The 18,072-nt window shown below is 28.6% G+C and overlaps 1 protein-coding gene across 1 annotated transcript in view; it reads left to right on the forward strand.

Annotated features, from left to right (window-relative positions):
• Positions 1-18,072, forward strand: part of EIF6 (eukaryotic translation initiation factor 6) — a gene marked incomplete in the record, with an annotated part of 690,546 nt that overhangs the window by 436,477 nt on the left and 235,997 nt on the right. The window contains 1 exon segment of the mRNA XM_044090094.1: positions 17,718-17,894. Coding sequence (XP_043946029.1) covers positions 17,718-17,894 — 177 coding nt within the window.

Genomic DNA, 18,072 nt, shown 5'->3' on the forward strand with positions numbered 1-18,072 from the left:
TAGTTTTGGGGTATTATATTTCACACATTTAAAATATATGTTTTATAGATATATGAAAATTTTTATATATTATATGTATTATTTTTATATATATATATATAAATATTTTGTATGTATATATAGGGGGTATAAAAAAGATATATATAATATATATATATATATATATATTATGTATATGTATATATATTTTATATATATATATATTTTTTTATATATATATAATGTATGTATATAATTTTTATATTTTATATAAGGGATGTTTATTTGTTTTTGTTATAATGTTATGTTTTTATGTTTGTTTATTAATTTATTTTTTGTATTATATAATATATTATTTTTATATATATAAAATAATTTTTATATATATATATTATATAAAATTTTGTGTTATATTATAAAATATATATATATATATTTTTTTTTTTATATATTTTTTTATTGTGTGTGTGTGTGTGTGTGTGTTTTTTATATATAATTTTATATATGTGTGTGTGTGTGTGTTTTTTTATATATATGTGTGTTTTTATTATATTATTATATATTTTGTTTTTTTTATATATAAAATATGTGTGTGTGTTTTTTTTTATATATATATTTTTTATATATATATATATATATATTTTTGTGTATATTTTATATATATATATATATATATATATAATTTTTTATATAATATAATAATTTGGGGTTTTTATAATAATATTTTTGTATATATATATTATATTGGGGTATATATAATTTATTTTATAAATATGTGTTTTTTATATATTGGGGTTAAATATATATTGTGTGTGTTTTTTTTATATATATATTTTGTGTATATATATATATATATATATATTTTATATATTATATATTTTTGTTTTATGTATATTTATATTTTATATATTATATTTTGTGTGTATATATATATATTTTTAAAATATTATATTATATATATATATATATATATATATATTTTTATTATATATTTTTTATAAAATATATAATATATATATATTATATATTTTATATATATATATATATATATATATATATTTTATATATTATTAAAATATTTTATATATATATGTTTTTATATATATATATGTTTTATATATATATTATATATATATATATATGTATATATATATATGTATATATATATATATATATATATTTTGTATATATATATATATATATATTTTATATATATATTTTTTATATATATATATATATTGTATGTATATATAATAATATATATAATAAAATATATATTTTATAAGTTTTTATATATTATATTATATATTAATATGTATTAATATTTTATTATATATGTTTTGTGTAATATTATGTTGTGTGGTTTTGTGTTAAAATGTATGTTTTTATATATATATGTATGTTTATTATATATATTTTATGTATATATATAAAATATATATATATATGTTTTGTATTATATATATTTTATATATTTTTGTTATATGTTTTATTTTATTATTATATTTTTTTATTATATTTATATATATATATATATATATTTGTTTTTTATTATATATTTTATATATATATATGTATTTTTATATATATGTTTATATTATTATTTGTTGTTATATTAAAATTTTGTTATATTTTTATATATATGTTTTATATTTTGGGTTTTATATAATAAAATTATATATATTTTATATATATGTGTTTTTTTAAAATATATTGTATATTATTGTTTATGTTTAATATGTTGAAAAATGTGTATTATTTTTGTATTTATATATGTTGTTTTAATATAAAAATATGTTTTTTTTTGGTAATAATAATATGTTAAAGTTTTTTTATATATATAAAATTTTGTTTTATTTATTTAAAATTGTGTATAAATAATAATATGTTTTTGTTTTTTTTGTTTTTTATAAAATTTATGTTTTGTATTTTTTGTGTTTTATTATTTTTATATTTTGTATAAAAAATATATATAGAATAATATATATTTGTTTTATATATATATAAAATATATATATGTATTTTATTTTATATATATATATATAAAATTTTGTATTATATATATTTTTATATATATATAATTTTGTTTTATATATAAAATATTTTTATTATATATATTATATTATATATATGTATTATATATATAATATATATATTATTTATAAAGTATAAATAATTTTATAAGTTTAATAATTATTTTATTAAATAATTAATATATTGTATTATATAATAATAATATTATTTTGTTGTTGTGTTTTTTTTTTATTTGTTTTTTTTTTTTTATATGTTATTATGTATATTTTATATTATATATGTAATATTTTTGTATATATTTTTTATATATATGTTTTTTATTATATATTTTTGTTTTTTATTATATAATTTTATATTTATTATGATATAATGTTTTGTATATAAAATATATATATATTGTATATATATATATATATATATAAAATATAATATATATATATGATATTATATATTTTATATGTATGTATATATATTTTTAAATTATTATTAATATATATGTATTATATATAATAATATTTGTTTATTAAAATATTAATGTTGTTTATTATTGTAAAATTTTTGTTAAAATTTTTATGGGATATATTATATTTATTTTTATATTGTTATATATATTTATATTGTTATATTTTATATATATATATATTTATTATTTATATATATTTTATATATTTTTATATATTTTTTATATATTTTTATATATTTTAAAGTATTTTTATATATTTTTATTATTTTTATAAAATAAAAATTATATATATTATTATAAAATTAAAATAAAAATATATTATTATTTTAAAATTTTTATTTTATTTTTGTAATTAAAAATTTTATATATATATATAAGTTGTATTATATATATATTATATATATATTTTATATATATATATATATATATATATATGTATTATATATATATATATATGTATATATATAATTATTATTATTAATATATATAGTATATATATATATTTTATGTATATATATATTATTATATATATTTTGTATATATAATTTTGTTGTATTTTGTTGTAATATAAAATATATGTTTTTTATAAAATATGTAATAATAAAATATGTTGTTGTATTATTATTTTTTTATTATTATTATATATATTATATTTTTATTACATATATTTGTGTTTATTTATTTTATATTATAAATTTTATATTATATATATTATTATATAATATTTTTTATTTTTATATATATATATATTGTTGTATATATATATATTATATATATTTTATATATATATATATATATATATATATATATTTATATATATATAAAATTAAAGTTTATGTATATATATTTTTATATGTGATTATATATATATATATATATATTTTTTATATATTAATATATATATATATGTGTGTTTTTATATATATAGGTATATATATATATATATATATATATATATTTTAAAATTTTATATATATAAAAATATATATTTTATATAATATTTTTGTTGTTATGTTGTTAAAATGTTATTTATGTGTAAAAATAATTTTTGTTTAGGTTTATATATTTGTTCAAAATTTTTTAATGTATAAAATTTTTTTATTTAAAAATATTATGTATTTTAATTAAAAATTTTAAAAATTTTTTAAAATATTTTTTTTTTATGTTTTTTACATATTGTATATTTATTATTGTTTTTATATTGTTGTTATATTATATTGTTTATTTTATAAAATTTTATATATTTTGTATAAAATAAAATTTTTATATATATTTTGTAAAAATTAAAATATATATAAATAATATTATATTTTTTGTATATATTTATATAAAATATGTATTTTATATATATAAAAATATATATATATGGGATAAAATATAAAAATATTAATATATGTTTGTTAAATAATATAATTGGTATTAAAAATATATAATATGTTTTAAAATTTTAAATATTTTATTTTATGTGTGTTTTATTTTTTTTATTATGTTTTATATATATATTTTATTTATGTATTATTTTGTATTTTTTTTTTATATGTATTTTATTTATTTTAAAATTATTATTATTATGTGTATTATATATTATTTTTATTTATATATTTTTATATATTATATAAATATTATAATTTTAAAATATATATATATATATATATATGATTATTATATATATATGTATATATATTATATATATATATTTTAAAAGTATATATATATTATATATATTTTGAAATATATATATATTATATATATATTATGTATATATATATATTTTGATAAAATATATATTGTTTTATATATATAAAGTATGTATATATATATATATATATAAAATATTTATTATTTTGTTTTGTATTTTTTAAAATTTTTTTAAAATTTTTTGTTTTATTGTTTTTTTTTTTTGTATAAATAAAATGTAATTATTTTTTATATTGTGTTTTATTTTTCTTATAAAATTATTATTTGTTTTTTTATTATTTTTATTTATTTTATTAGTTATATTTTAAAATTTTTAATAAAAAATATTATTTATAAAATTTTATATTATATATTAAAATATATGTGTTTAAAATATATATATATATATATATATATTATATATATATATATATTATATATATTATATATATATATATATATATATATATATATATATAATTGTATATATATATTTATATTATATATATATTATATATATATATTTATATATATATAATAATATTTTATATATATATATAAAATGTATATATATATATATATATATTTAAAATTTTTAAAGTGTTTTTAATTTGTATTTATATATATATAATATTTTGTGAAAAAATTTTATTTGTTTTTAAAAAAGTTTATTTATTATTTTGTGTGTTTTTAAAATTTTTAAAATAATATTATTTTTTTATTTTTTTTTTTAAAATTTGGTTTATTATTTTTGTATATATATATATGTAATATATTTTAAAAATATATTGTATTTTTAATTAATAAATATAGTATATATATATTTATTATTTTTGTTGTAATAATATTATTATATTATTATTATTATTTGTAAAAAAGTTATATTAAAATTAAAAATATTTTACAGTATTATTATTAATATTTATATATTATTAAAAAAGTTATATAAATTATTATATATATAATGTATATTTTATATTTTACCACATAAAATTTTATTATTATTATTTTTAAAATTAAAATTTTTTGTAATTATTAATTATTTTTTATTTTTATTATATTTTTAAAAATAAAAAATATTTTTGTTTATATATTTTTATTAAATATTTTTATAATATTTTTTTAAAGTTTTTATTTTTATTAAAATTTTTATTTATTAAAATGTATATTATATATATATAATGTATAAAATATGAAAATATATTATATAATATAATTTGTATATATATATATATATTTAAAAATATATATATATTATGTATATATATATATATATAATATATTTTATATATATGTATATATTTTATATATTTTTATTTTATATAAATTTTATATATATATATATGTTTTAAAAATATTTTTTAAAATATGTTTAAAAATACTTAAAAAAATAATAATAAAAAAAATTTTTATTATATTTTAATTACAAATTATGAAATTTTGGGGTTTTATTTTTGTTTTTTTAATATGTGTTATTAAAAAATTTTTTTTTTTTTTTTATTTGTTTATTAAATTTTGGGATATTATTTTTTGTTTGTTATTTTTATAATATATTGTTTTATAAAAATATTTTGTTTTTATATTAAAAAAGTAAAAGTTATTATTTTGTAAATTAAATTTTGTAAATTTTAAATATATATGGTTTTTATAAATATTATTTTTTTTTTTATATATATATTTGTATGTATATATATAAATTTTTATATATATATTTTAATTTTTATATATATAAATATTTATTTATATTACTTTTATATTAAATATTAGGTATTATTATATAAAAATTAATTTTGTGTGTTTTGTTTTAAAAAAATTTTGGGAAAAAGGTTGGTTTAAAGATTGGAATTTTTGGATTACTCAAAAAATTTTTTTAATGTTGGTGTTAATTAGAAAAAAGGGGTATGTAAATATGGAAAAATTATTATAAAATAATGTTTTAAAAAATTTATTTAAAATATTAAATTTTTGATTTTTTTTTATGTTAATTAAAGAATATAAATTATTTGTAAAATTTTATATTATGGTTTTTAATGAAAATATCATGGGGGGTTTCTGGGGTTTTTGATTTTTTCCCTTTTTCGCCCTGGAGATTTTCAAGAAAATTTTTTTCCTTTTGATTTAATTGTGCTGGGGGGTTAATTTTTGATTTTCAATAACAGGAACCAAAACTTATTTAAAACCCAAATCTGGGGAACCTTTCCCCGCCATTTTAAAAAATTTAAATTTTAAAAAATTTTTTAAGCAAAACCCCTGGACATTTTTCTGATTTTCCCTTTTTTTTTTTTTCCCCAAACAAACCTTTGTTGGTTTTTTTAAATTTTTTCCCCTGATATTAAGGTTGTTCGAACAATTTTCCCAAAATTTAATTTAAATGGGTTGGCAGCCGAAAGGATTTCCCGGAAAAGGGTGGCAAATAAAACCAAAAAAAACCCCTTTTTTTTCCCGTTCCCGGTTTAGTTTATTTTAACCCCCGGGGTATTTAGGCCCCGGTTTCAGTCCCCCTTACCCTTTGGGCCTCTGGCCAAAGGTATTGGCCAAAATTCCCAAAAATTGGGGCCGGGCCCCTCGGTTGCTTCATTTTTCCCTCCTTTAAGTTGCCCCCAGGGGGTTAAAAAATGCAGCCCGGCGCCATTTTTTCAGCTTTCCTTTCCCCGGTGCCCAAAAGGCAAAACCAATTCGCAAAGGGGTCCCACCCCCCTGAAAAATTTCAAAAATTGAATTTTCGAACCAAAAATTTTTATTTTCCCCAATTCCCTTTGAAAATTTTCCTTTCTTCCCAAGGGCCGATGTAAAAAAAAGTTTTGGGGGTTTTCTTTTTGGGGAAAAGCCAAAATTTTATAAGGATTTTCAATCTTAAAAATGGAATTTTCCCCTTTTTTAGGCCCCTTTTATTCCCCCGTTCTAGCTTTTTGGGTTTTTGGGGGCTTTGATTTAAACCCCCCCCACCCCTTTAAACCGGATTTTCATTTCCCATTCTTTAAATTTAATTTTAAAAATGCCGTGGAAAACCCGAAACCATTTCAAAAAAACCCCAAAAGGGGAAGGCTTTCCCCTCCAAAAAACCCGGCCCCCTTTAGGGTTTTGGGTTTTCAGTGGGGAAAAATTTTCCCCCCCCCTGGCCCTTAACCTTTTTAAAGCCAACAAGGGGTTTTAAAAACCCAAATTTTAAGCCACTGGGGTTAAACCAAAATTTGGGCAAAATAATTTCAGAGGGTTCCGGAAGCCGCTGAACAAGGGGCATCTTTTCTTTTTTTTAAGGGGTCTTCAGGGGGGTTTTCAACCCTTTTTTTAAAACCCTCTTGGTTAAAGGAAAAAACTTAAAAAGTTAAAGAAAAAAACAATTTCAGCATTCTTTTTTGGACTTCCAAATGTTAAAAAAGGGGGTCAAAATCCGAAAACCAAATTTCTTTACAGGGGCCCCCATTTCCCTCCTTTAAAAGGCCTTTAGGCAAAGAACAAAAAGGAGATTCCTTCCCCACAGGTTTCACCCCGGTTTTCCCTAAAAAAGGGTTCTCCTCCTTTCCCAAAAGGGGGAAAAAAAGCCCAAGGAAAATCCCAAAACCCTTTCCCCCTCCTCCAAAATTTTCTTTTGGGGAAACCCCTTTTGGGGAAAAACATTTTTTTCCAAAAGGGAAAGGACCCCAAAAAATTTTCTGAACTAAGGAAAAAGGGTCAGGATTTTTTCCCCCTTCCTCAAAACACCCGACCCCCGCCACCAACCTGGGCAAGGAAAAAAAATTGTAGGAAAGAGGGATTTTTAGAAATCCCCGGCCGGGGGGGATTTTACCCCGACCTTTTTAACCCCGAAAGGGAAAAACCGGGCCCGGGTTCTTAATAAAATTTCCCAATTAAAAACCCCCCTGTTTACCCAGAAAAAATATCTGGGCCCCAAAGGGGTTAACTTTACCCCAAAAAACCCTGTCCCCTTTGAAATTTCAGGGTCCCCAGACAAGGGGGAAAAAATTTTCCAATTTCTGCCCCCCTTTTGGCCCCGTAAAGGGCTTTAAAAAATTTTCAATTTCATTTTTCCAAAAAATTTAAATATTTAATTGGCACTGCCTTTAAAAGAAAAAGTTTAAAATCTGGGTTTGAAAAAAAATTGGCCAGGGTTTTTTCCCTAAAAGAAAAGTAAAACATCCCCCTTTTAAGGGTTAAAATTCCTGGGGCCTTTCAAGGGGGGTGGTTACCCCGGCCGAAAAAAAGGGAATGCCCTTTTAAAAAGGAACAAAAATTTTAAAAAAAATTATTGGGATGGGACCCATTTACAACCAAAGAACTTTTTTTTGGGAAAATAAAGGCAAAAGGTTTGGGAAAAAATGGAGGAATAAAGCAAAATTTCCCCCCCGCAACAAAGGGGTTTCAAGGTCAGCCCACCCAACAAAGGGCTGGGCCTTCAAAAATTCCCCAGGCCCGACAGACCACAAAGGGGGCCCGATTTTCCGGGGGCCCAAGGCAGGGAAATTTTCAGGGGGCCCCCCTCAAACCCGGCCTTAAAACAAAAAAAATGCTCCCCCTTTTTAAAAGCCCCCAAAAAGGGCCCTTTTACCCGGCCTTACAAAAACAGCCCAATACTTTTCTAAAAAAGCCCAAGGCACTTTCCCCCCCGGCAAACCCCTTGGGGAAAAAAGCATTTTTTCAATTTAAATTTGGGAAATTCCCCAAAAAAAAAATTTGGGTTTCCGAAAAATAGGTCCCCCAAGGAAAAAGGTTCCCAATTTTCACATTAAAGGAAAGGGGGGGCCCCGACCTTTTTCCCCCCCAATTTAATTGGGGAGAGGCACAAAACAAAAAGCCCCTGGAAATGGGGGGCCCATTCAGCGGAAAAACAAACAGGGGAAGGTTTTCTCCCCCGCCCCTTTTCCCAAATACCCCAGAAAGGAACCAAAAACCCGGGGACCAATACGGACCTGGGCCCCTCCCAAAACTTTCTAAGGTTTCCCCAAAATTTCAAATTTACTTCTTCCCCCAAAAAATAACCCGCCCCAATGGCCTTTGGGGAAAAAGGCTTGGCCTTTGAAACTTTCCTTAAAAGGAGGATTTTTCCTTGGGGAAGGGGGCCCAACCCGAAAATCTTTGCAGAAAATAAAGATTCTTGGGTTTGGCCCAAATTTCATTACCAAAATTTTCCCCCAGTTTTCTTTTCCCAAATGGTGCCCAAAAGGGTTTTTTTTCACAAAAATTCCTGGCCCTTTGCCCTTTTGCCCAAAAAAAGGAACCCCCAAATTTTATCCCTTTTTTGGAGACCCCGGGGGCCAAAACAAGGCCCCAAAGACACCCCTTCCAGCCTGGGCCCGTTTTTTAAAAAATTCCCTTTGGCCAGGGTAACAGTAAAAAAAAATCCAAAACAGTCCCTCCAAAAATAAACCTTGCAAGGGGGTTAAATTTCAAGCCCAGGGTTTGGCCTTTATCTTTTTACCCCGACAAACCAAAAACCCTACATTTTTCCTTAAGGGAAAAATTTGGCCCCAAAAACCCACCTTTTAAAAACCCCCAAGGGGGAAAAACCCGCACCTTTTGGGTTTTTTGGCATTCCTTCATTCAAAATAAATTTCCAAGAAAACTACAATTTTTGGTTTTTCTAAAAAAGGTTTTTTGGATAGGCCCTTGCCCCCGCCTTTAACAGGAAAAATTTCCTCATTCCCCGGGAACAGGATTTGAGGTTTCCCCGAAGTTCCAAACCAAAAACAAAAGGGCTGCCAATTAGTTTACCCCCACCAAAGCACTACCAAAATCTCAATTAAGCCGGGGGCCCAATTGGGAGGTTTTCAGGGCCCATGGGCCCCCAAACCAAAAGCCCCCCTTCCTCAATTTAAAAGAGAAAGACTGCAAAAGTGAAAAAGTTTCAAGGACCTTTTTCCTCCAAAAAAGTTGATGAAGGACCCGGACCCCCCAACCCCCCCTTCTCTTTTTGGGACTTAAAAAAGCATTCCATTTCCTTTCCCCTTTTTTTTTGAGAAAGGAAAAGATTTGGGAAAGCATTTCTTTAATTTTTACCTCCAAGGGGACCAATTCCCGGGGGAAAAAAAAAAAAATTTCTCTGGCCAAGGCAAACTAAGCAGGGGAAATCAGGAACCCCAACCGAATTTTAAACTGGCCACCAAACCCCCAGGAAAAAAAATTGGGGTGCCCAGGAAAAATTAAATCTAATTTTGGTTCACAACTGCCTTGGGTTTTGGGGGGAAAAGGATTTATCACAAGAAAAAATTTATGCCCCTTTTCCTAAAAAATTAAAATAAATCTTTTCTCCACTCCTTTTTTCCCAGTAAAATTCCCAAAGGGCAGACGGGCCAAAAGAAATTTGTTCAAAGATTTCCAAAAGCCTTTAAAACCCTCCCAAAAGGGTTTTTTTTCTTAAAGGGGGTTAATTCCTCCTTCTCATTCTGGGAAAAAAAACTTTTTTTTAATCCTGCCGGCCAATTCAGGATTAAAATTCCCCGATTTCAAAGTACCTTCAGAAAAACTCCCTTTTAAAAATGTTTATGTTTTTTAGGCCCGGGGAGACCAAAAATTTTTTTTTTTTTTTTTTTTTTTTTTTTTTTTATTTTGTTTTTTTTTCTTTTTTTTGTTATTTTTTTTTTATCCTTATTTTTTATTTTTTTTTTTTGTTTATTTTTTATTCTTTTTTTTTTTTTTTTTTTTTTTTCATTTTATTTTTTTTTTTTTTATTTTTTTTTTTTTTCCCTTTTTTTTTTTTTTTTTTTTTTTTTTATTTTTTTTTTTTTTTTCTCAAAAAAACACAAAAAGTATTTTTTTTGAAAAAAAGTTGAAATTTTAAAAAAAAAAAGTTTTTGGTGGGCTTTTTCCTTTTTCCCTTTTTTTTAAAAAAATTTCCCAAAATTGGGGAAGGAAAAAAAAAAAGTTTTTAAAAACTAAAGCTTTCAGAAGACTGAGCAACTTTGTGTCATATGCTGCAGGATCACAAGGAAAGGCTATTTCTAAATGGATAGGCCATTGCATCCGTTTCTATTCTCAACATGGCAAATCAGTGCCTCATTCCACCAGAGCAGCAGCCACTTCAGCAGCCTACCTCAGAGGAGTACTAACCAAAGAAATCTTAGAGGCTGCAACTTGGAGTTCAGGGCACACCTTTACAAAGCACTATCACTTGCCTCTCTAAGTCCAGAGCAGGCTTCGCCACTGCAGTTCTGCAGGGCCTTGTAGCCTCTCCTAATCCTATTTAGCCCAGCCACCCTTCCTCAGCTTTGGGATTCAACCCAAGAGCAATGACTGCAACAGTGAAACACGATTAACATAGTACAGTTGTGTACCTACCATAAATGTAGATGTTAGAGTGTATTCACTGTTGCAGTCCAGGTTACCCACCCACCATCCCCCTTCTCTTTGCTGGGACTTATCCGCACTTCTCTATCCTATACAACCTTTTTGGTGTATTTGCTTGTAGATGAAGGAAATGTTATGTTTGTGTATGCATTTCTTATTGATATATTTTTCAGCCTACCTATTTGGGGCACCTGACATCTGGGGTAAGAAAAACTGAAAAAAAATGGTGTCTGCTGCATCTTTTATACCCCTGGCACACTGACGTCAGGGAAGAGGTGACAGCAACCGACGCCAGACCTAGACTTTAGAATTCTGGCCGACTGCGGGTAGCCTGCCAGCAGAATAACCCAAGAGTAATGACTGCAACAGTGAATACACTCTAACATCTACATTTATGGTAGGTACACAACTGTACTTTCTGGTGTGTGTGTGTGTTGGGGGGGGGGGGGGGCTTGAAAATGATAAATGCATTTATACTGTACAAGAAAAAATATTTACTGACTTTTCTCTAAATGTCACATAAATCTTTGCTACTACTCAAGTTATTTTAACACAAACTATTGTAAAGCTTCTACTGTCAGTACTGTGTTGCTGCTTATGTAAATTTGTCAGAAGAGTTGACAATTGCCTTTAAACCCCTGACTTAATTGCTTTGTTTTTCTATGAAAGGGGAGTGTTAAGTTCTCCTCCCCTCTGCAGTAAAAACAGTGGAAACAATTCCACAGCTTTTGGTCCTTTTTTTATATCAGCTGCTGTGTTCTGACATTAGCAGGATTAATTACCCAAGATTGACAGCAGTACCTGACAGAACAAACTGCAGATTTAACTGTGTCTATGATATGTCATGCAGGTGGAGACAAATTTCTCAGCAAAGTATGTGAGAAGTTGATTTTAAAAAAAAAAAAAGTAGGTGGGCTTTCCCTTCCTTTGACTCCAGTGCAAGGAAATAAAAGTTTTTAAAACTACTAGCAGGTTTCTGGTACATACACAATGCTGGACCCATATTGTAGGGAGAAAAGAAACCTAACAATTGAGTTAAAAAACTGTATGCGAGAGTGGAGTTTTCAAGAATTTATTTATTAAGGAAAAAAACTATCCAAACTTACGTGGCCCTGTGTGAAAAAGTAATTGCCTCTAAACCTAATAACTGGTTGTGCTACCCTTAGCAGCAACAACTGCAATAAAGCATTTGCTATAACTGGCAGTGAATCTTTCACGTCGCTGTTGAGGAATTTTGGCTCACTCTTCTTTGCAGAATTGTTTTAATTCAGCCATAGTGGAGAGTTTCGGAGCATGAACCGCCTTTTTAAGGTCATGCCACAACATCTCAATTGGATTCAAGTCCGGACTTTGACTAGGCCACTCCAAAACCTTCATTTTGTTTTTTTAAGCCGTTCAGAAGTGGACTTGCTGGTGTGTTTTGGATCATTGTCCTGTTGCTGAGCCCAAGTGTGTTTCAGCTTGAGGTCACAAACTGATGGCCGGACATTCTCCTTCAGGATTTTTTGGTAGAGAGCAGAATTTATGGTTCCATCGATTACAGCAAGTCGTCCAGGTCCAGAAGCAGTAAAGCAGCCCCAGACCATCACACTACCACCACCATGTTTGACTGTTGGCATGATGTTCTTTTTCTGAAATGCTGTTACTTTTATGCCAGATGTAACGGGATGCACACCTCCCAAAAAGTTCAGCTTTTATTTTGTCAGTCCACAGAATATTTTCCCAAATGTCTTTGGGCAAAAATGGCATGCATTGCATAGTTCCAAGGCGAAAACCACTGCTGACCAAAAAGAACATAAAGGCTCGTCTCACTTTTGCCAAAAAACATCCTGATGATCCCAGTCTCTTTCTTATGGTTAAGTCATGAACACTGACCTTTAACTGAGGCATGTGAGGCCTACAGTTCTCTAGATGTTGTTTTGGGTTCTTTTGTGACCTCTTGGATGAGTCGTCACTGCACACGAGGTAATTTTTGTAGGCCGGCCACTCCTGGGAAGGTTCACCACTGTTCCGTGTTTTCTCTATTTGTGGATAATGGCTCTCACCGTGGTTCACTGGAGTCCCAAAGCTTTAGAAATGGCTTTGTAACCTTTTCCAGACTGATAGCTGTCAATTTGTTTCTCATCTATTCCAGAATTTCTTTAGATCACAACATGACATATTTCTTTTTGGGATATTTTGGCATACTTCACTTTGTCTGATGGGTTCTATTTAAGTGATCTCTTGATTCGGTGGGTCTGGCAGTAATCAGGCCTGGGTGTGGCTAGTGAAATTGAACTCAGCTTTCCCAAAAATGTGATTAACCACAGTTACTTCATGATTTAACAAGTGGGGCAATTATGTTTTCACATAGGACCATGTAGGTTTGGACAGTTTTTTCCTTAAATAAAATCATCACTTAAAAACTACATTTTATGTTTACTTGGGTTATCTTTGTATTGTCGCCTCACAGTAAGACGCTGTCCGGTTCGATTCTCAGCTAGAGCGTCCTCTGAGTGGAGATGTGCGTGAATGGGTATACCTTCGTTGAAGGTTGTGCATCAGGCCTGGCAAGCCGGTACGTAAAAATCAACTGCCAATCATTAGCGGATCGGAGTTCCGCTGTGGCGACCCCTAACCGGGAAAAGCCGAAAGACACAAACAATCTTTGTCTAATATTTAAATTTGTTTGATCTGAAACATTTAAGTGTGACAAACATGCAAAAAAATAAGAAATCAGGAAGGGGACAAATACTTTTTCATTGCACTGCATGTATTTCAGTTTAATAACCAGATCGGTGGACAAACTTCCACCATCATGCCTGTGATAGTTTCTGACATAACCCTGAACTAGGACGTTCAACTACCAGTCTTTTTCCCATACCCTTAAGAATAGAATAGAGTCTTCTGTGCACTATGGCTGCTCCCGGGCAGTTAAGGTGTTACACCCAGAGGGAAAAGACATAATTATCTATCTTTTTTCAGACAAGTCAGGACAGTGCATGCAGGCTTAAAGCAGCTATTATCCAAGTAGATGCCCAACAGCATTTCTTTTTACTGTAGGCTTATACAGTAAGATCAACTAAAGTGAATTGAAAGCTCATTCCACCAGAACTCCACCACAACAACCTTAATCAGGAATGAGACTGCCCAGGACTTTTGGGAAACAGCATCTTGTACCACTGTTGTCTTATCAAAAACTGAGGTAAATTTTAAGCCTAAAACCAATGCTGGACTTGCCACAACAGTCTTGCAGTGGTTTGCTGAAATTGGCCTTTCAGAGTTATTTTGTGATGTGCCTTTGCCCTGTATCCTGAAGTATGATTGACAGTGGCATACCTAAATGCACTGACTGTACTTTCTGATGTCCTTAAGTTATTCCTGAGTGGGCAATTCAAAATTTTTTTTAGGCACATAGAAAGTAATAGTTTGCGTGTGGGTATGTGTTTTGGAGGGGGGCTTCATCCCACACCATCCATGACTTGTGATTAACTCTTGAATCACTGCACTTCAGGAAACATCACTTTTAACACTTTTCAAAAAGCTTTAACTTTGGGCATGTTGTCTGTTGGGAACTCTATCTTCAAGCCTGCATACTTCAGTCTTTGTTGAGAAATCTTGAGACTCGAGGCCAGTGTTATCAGTGGGCTGTATGAGCTCACCAGTCAGAGCTTGTAACTGCTTTGCATTACACTTATGTAGTGATTATTACTGCAGCACCAATATTACTTAAAGAAGATGGTGTAATTGTATGAGGTACTCAACCAGAATAGTGTTAATGGAATAGCTCCTTGCATCTTCCTTCTTATTCCCTGCTGTTAAAGTTTTACCTAGGTATTCTTTACTCAGACACATTTAGATTGCAGGTTGTCTACATGGGGGATAGTATTCTTTCTAACTTCTTCAGACTGCTTTACCAACATTGAGTTGGTCCTTTTCATCTGCCTGCATGTCTTCATAGTCTTATCTTCTCTGGTGTCTGGACTGCTGCTTTTTCCTTTAGTTGGCTGTTGGATATTGCACCTTCTAGGCATTGTATTACTTGGAGGAACAGGAGGAGCAGGAAAGACTGCCTGATATGGCCTCTCATCATAGGCAGTTGGGCAATGAGCTTTAATTGCTTTCTGGACAGGTTCTTCAGAAAGGCCCAGTAGATGTTTGATGCCACATGGGAGGCCCTTGGTCTGACAGTGGTTCAAATGATTTTCCACTGTTGGAAAGAGCCTTGCTGTGACCTGTTTGTGAGTCTGACCATCTCCAGCTAACTTCTTTTCCCAACTTCCTCCACAGGAACAGACATCATAGAATGCTTTAGACCACCAGTGGTCCCCAGTGCTCCTGTATGCAGTTCTCCCTTTCCTCTAAAACTGAGTATTTTTCAGAACACCTGGGTATACAAGACAAAGTTGTGCTCTTATCCTCTTTCCTGCTTGAAGGGTATGGCTTTCACTTTAAGAGCATCACTTAGGTCTCCTGTTCCATCTGTTGAGCAAGCCTCACATGGAGCTATGCCTCACATGGAGCTATGCTCCCTCAGACTAAACACATGCATTCTGCAGTTTGGTTAATAACCAGAGATCCAGAGTACTTTAACTGAATGCTCAAAATCCTGACTGAAGGTCAGAAACTCACTACTAGAAATGTATATTTATTTGTCATTTGTTAAAATGATCCATTTAAAATAGAAATGAACAAAATTCTGTAGGCAGTTAACCGAGGGTAAATCCTTTATGGTTCCTGTTATTGCCATTTATAATTTTTTGTCTTATTTATTTGATAACAGATCTAGCTAGTTAACCTTGAAGGTGCCCTAGTAGCGGTCACTTATTTCCAAGGGCTCATCTATTTCTGTAAGGCCTTTTTTCAGGATACACTTTTACTGAGACCACCCTTTAAAGACCCTGTTCCCCCATAGGATCTAAATTATGTGTTAGAGAAATTGATGCTCCCTCCTTTTGTGGCCACCAGCTGTTGTGGATTTAATAGTTTCTGTGTTGGAAAATTTTATTTTTGGTGGCAGATACCTCAGCTATACACTAGAACTGTCTGAACATCAAGTTCTGCCTTTCAGCTTCCCCTTGCCTAATTTTCTCAAAGACTGGATCATATGATTTTCCATTGTTGGGACGAACCTTGCTGTTACCTGTCTGTGTCCCTGACCAACTCCAGCTAACTTGTTTTCCCAATTTTCTCCACAGGAGTTATGCTCAAGGTAACTTCATATTTAACTTTAGTTGATCCATCTATCTTCTAGTGTTTCTCCCCTGGTTTTCCAACAAAGGGAAGTAATAACCTATATTGCTTGAATGTACACAGGCAACTAATTTTTTGTCTTTAAAAGGACAAAAGATAAGAAAAATGGCCAGCTTTTCTTCTCTCTTGCCTTTATGAGATCAGTCCAAAAGGTGTTCAGGGTCACTCTGTCCAGGCACCTGACTGAATTTCCTTCTGCTGGTTTTACCAGGTAAACCAAAAGCTTATTTGATAAGGACCATCTGAGTATCATTGGTCTTTTTCAGGAATTCTTCTGAGGATGACATTTTGCTGCTGTGTAATGGACCTCACTGCCCACTTTTACAGGGATCTGTAAGCTGGATATGATGTCTGAATCCTAGATTTACCTTTGTAGCCACTGTCCTCCATATTATTCTGTCATGAATCCACCTAAGAGTAGTAGATAGGGAGGCTGCCCTACCTTTGAAATGGACAGGCTGTTTTATGCAAGATACTAAAGAATGTACTTACATTACATCTGCTCTTCTTAATCTGTCAACTTCAGCATTCTGCCCCACTTTTCCCCTCAATATTATTAACGCATCCCTTTGAAGACACCTAGCCAACCATCCCAGAGGCCTCCAGGAATAGGGATTGGTACTTGGGTCACACACACATATATATATATATATATATATATATATATATATATATATATATATATATATATGTATATGTGCATACATACACATATGTGTGTGTGTATATGTATATCTGTAGCTAGATCTGCAGATTTGCGAGCAGTCTTCATCTAGAGAGAGAGAAAAGTGCACTGTGGAAGTGGCGGGAGGTGGAGCATGAGAAACCATGGTAAATACCAGTAAAACAGCTGCCTTTGATGACCTTATCCTACTTTGAAGTGCGCATATATGGATTATGAAGGTTTAATGTTATGGTAAGTAAATAATTTTTATTCTGAACTGGATAGTTTCTTACAAAATAACATTGATGATCATTTAAGAAATGCCTTGTTGTTGTAATAAGCACGCAAGTATGTCATTCAGTTTTATGTAGTTTTTATTTTTTCCAGGAAACTGAAGAAATTTTAGCAGACACTTTGAAAGTTGAAGTTTTCAGGCAAACATTGGCAAATCAAGTGCTAGTAGGAAGCTACTGTGCTTTCAGTAATCAAGGAGGATTGGTTCATCCAAAGACATCCATAGAGGACCAAGATGAGCTGTCCTCGCTGTTGCAAGTTCCTCTTGTGGTAAGATGCTTTGCTGATGTTATGTAGTATAGATTATTTGGTCTTCTGTTTTAGCCAGTTTCATGTGATTTGTACTTATTGGGCCCTGAGTGACCAGAGTAATTTAGACTGCAAGTTTGGAAGCCTGAGAGGTGAGTAAGAGACCATAAAATGTGTGATTTCTAGGGAATAACAGAAA

The sequence above is a fragment of the Protopterus annectens genome, chromosome 12.part0 (assembly GCF_019279795.1).
Source record: "Protopterus annectens isolate FY-2018-M chromosome 12.part0, PAN1.0, whole genome shotgun sequence".
Classification (NCBI taxonomy): Eukaryota; Metazoa; Chordata; order Ceratodontiformes; family Protopteridae; genus Protopterus; species Protopterus annectens.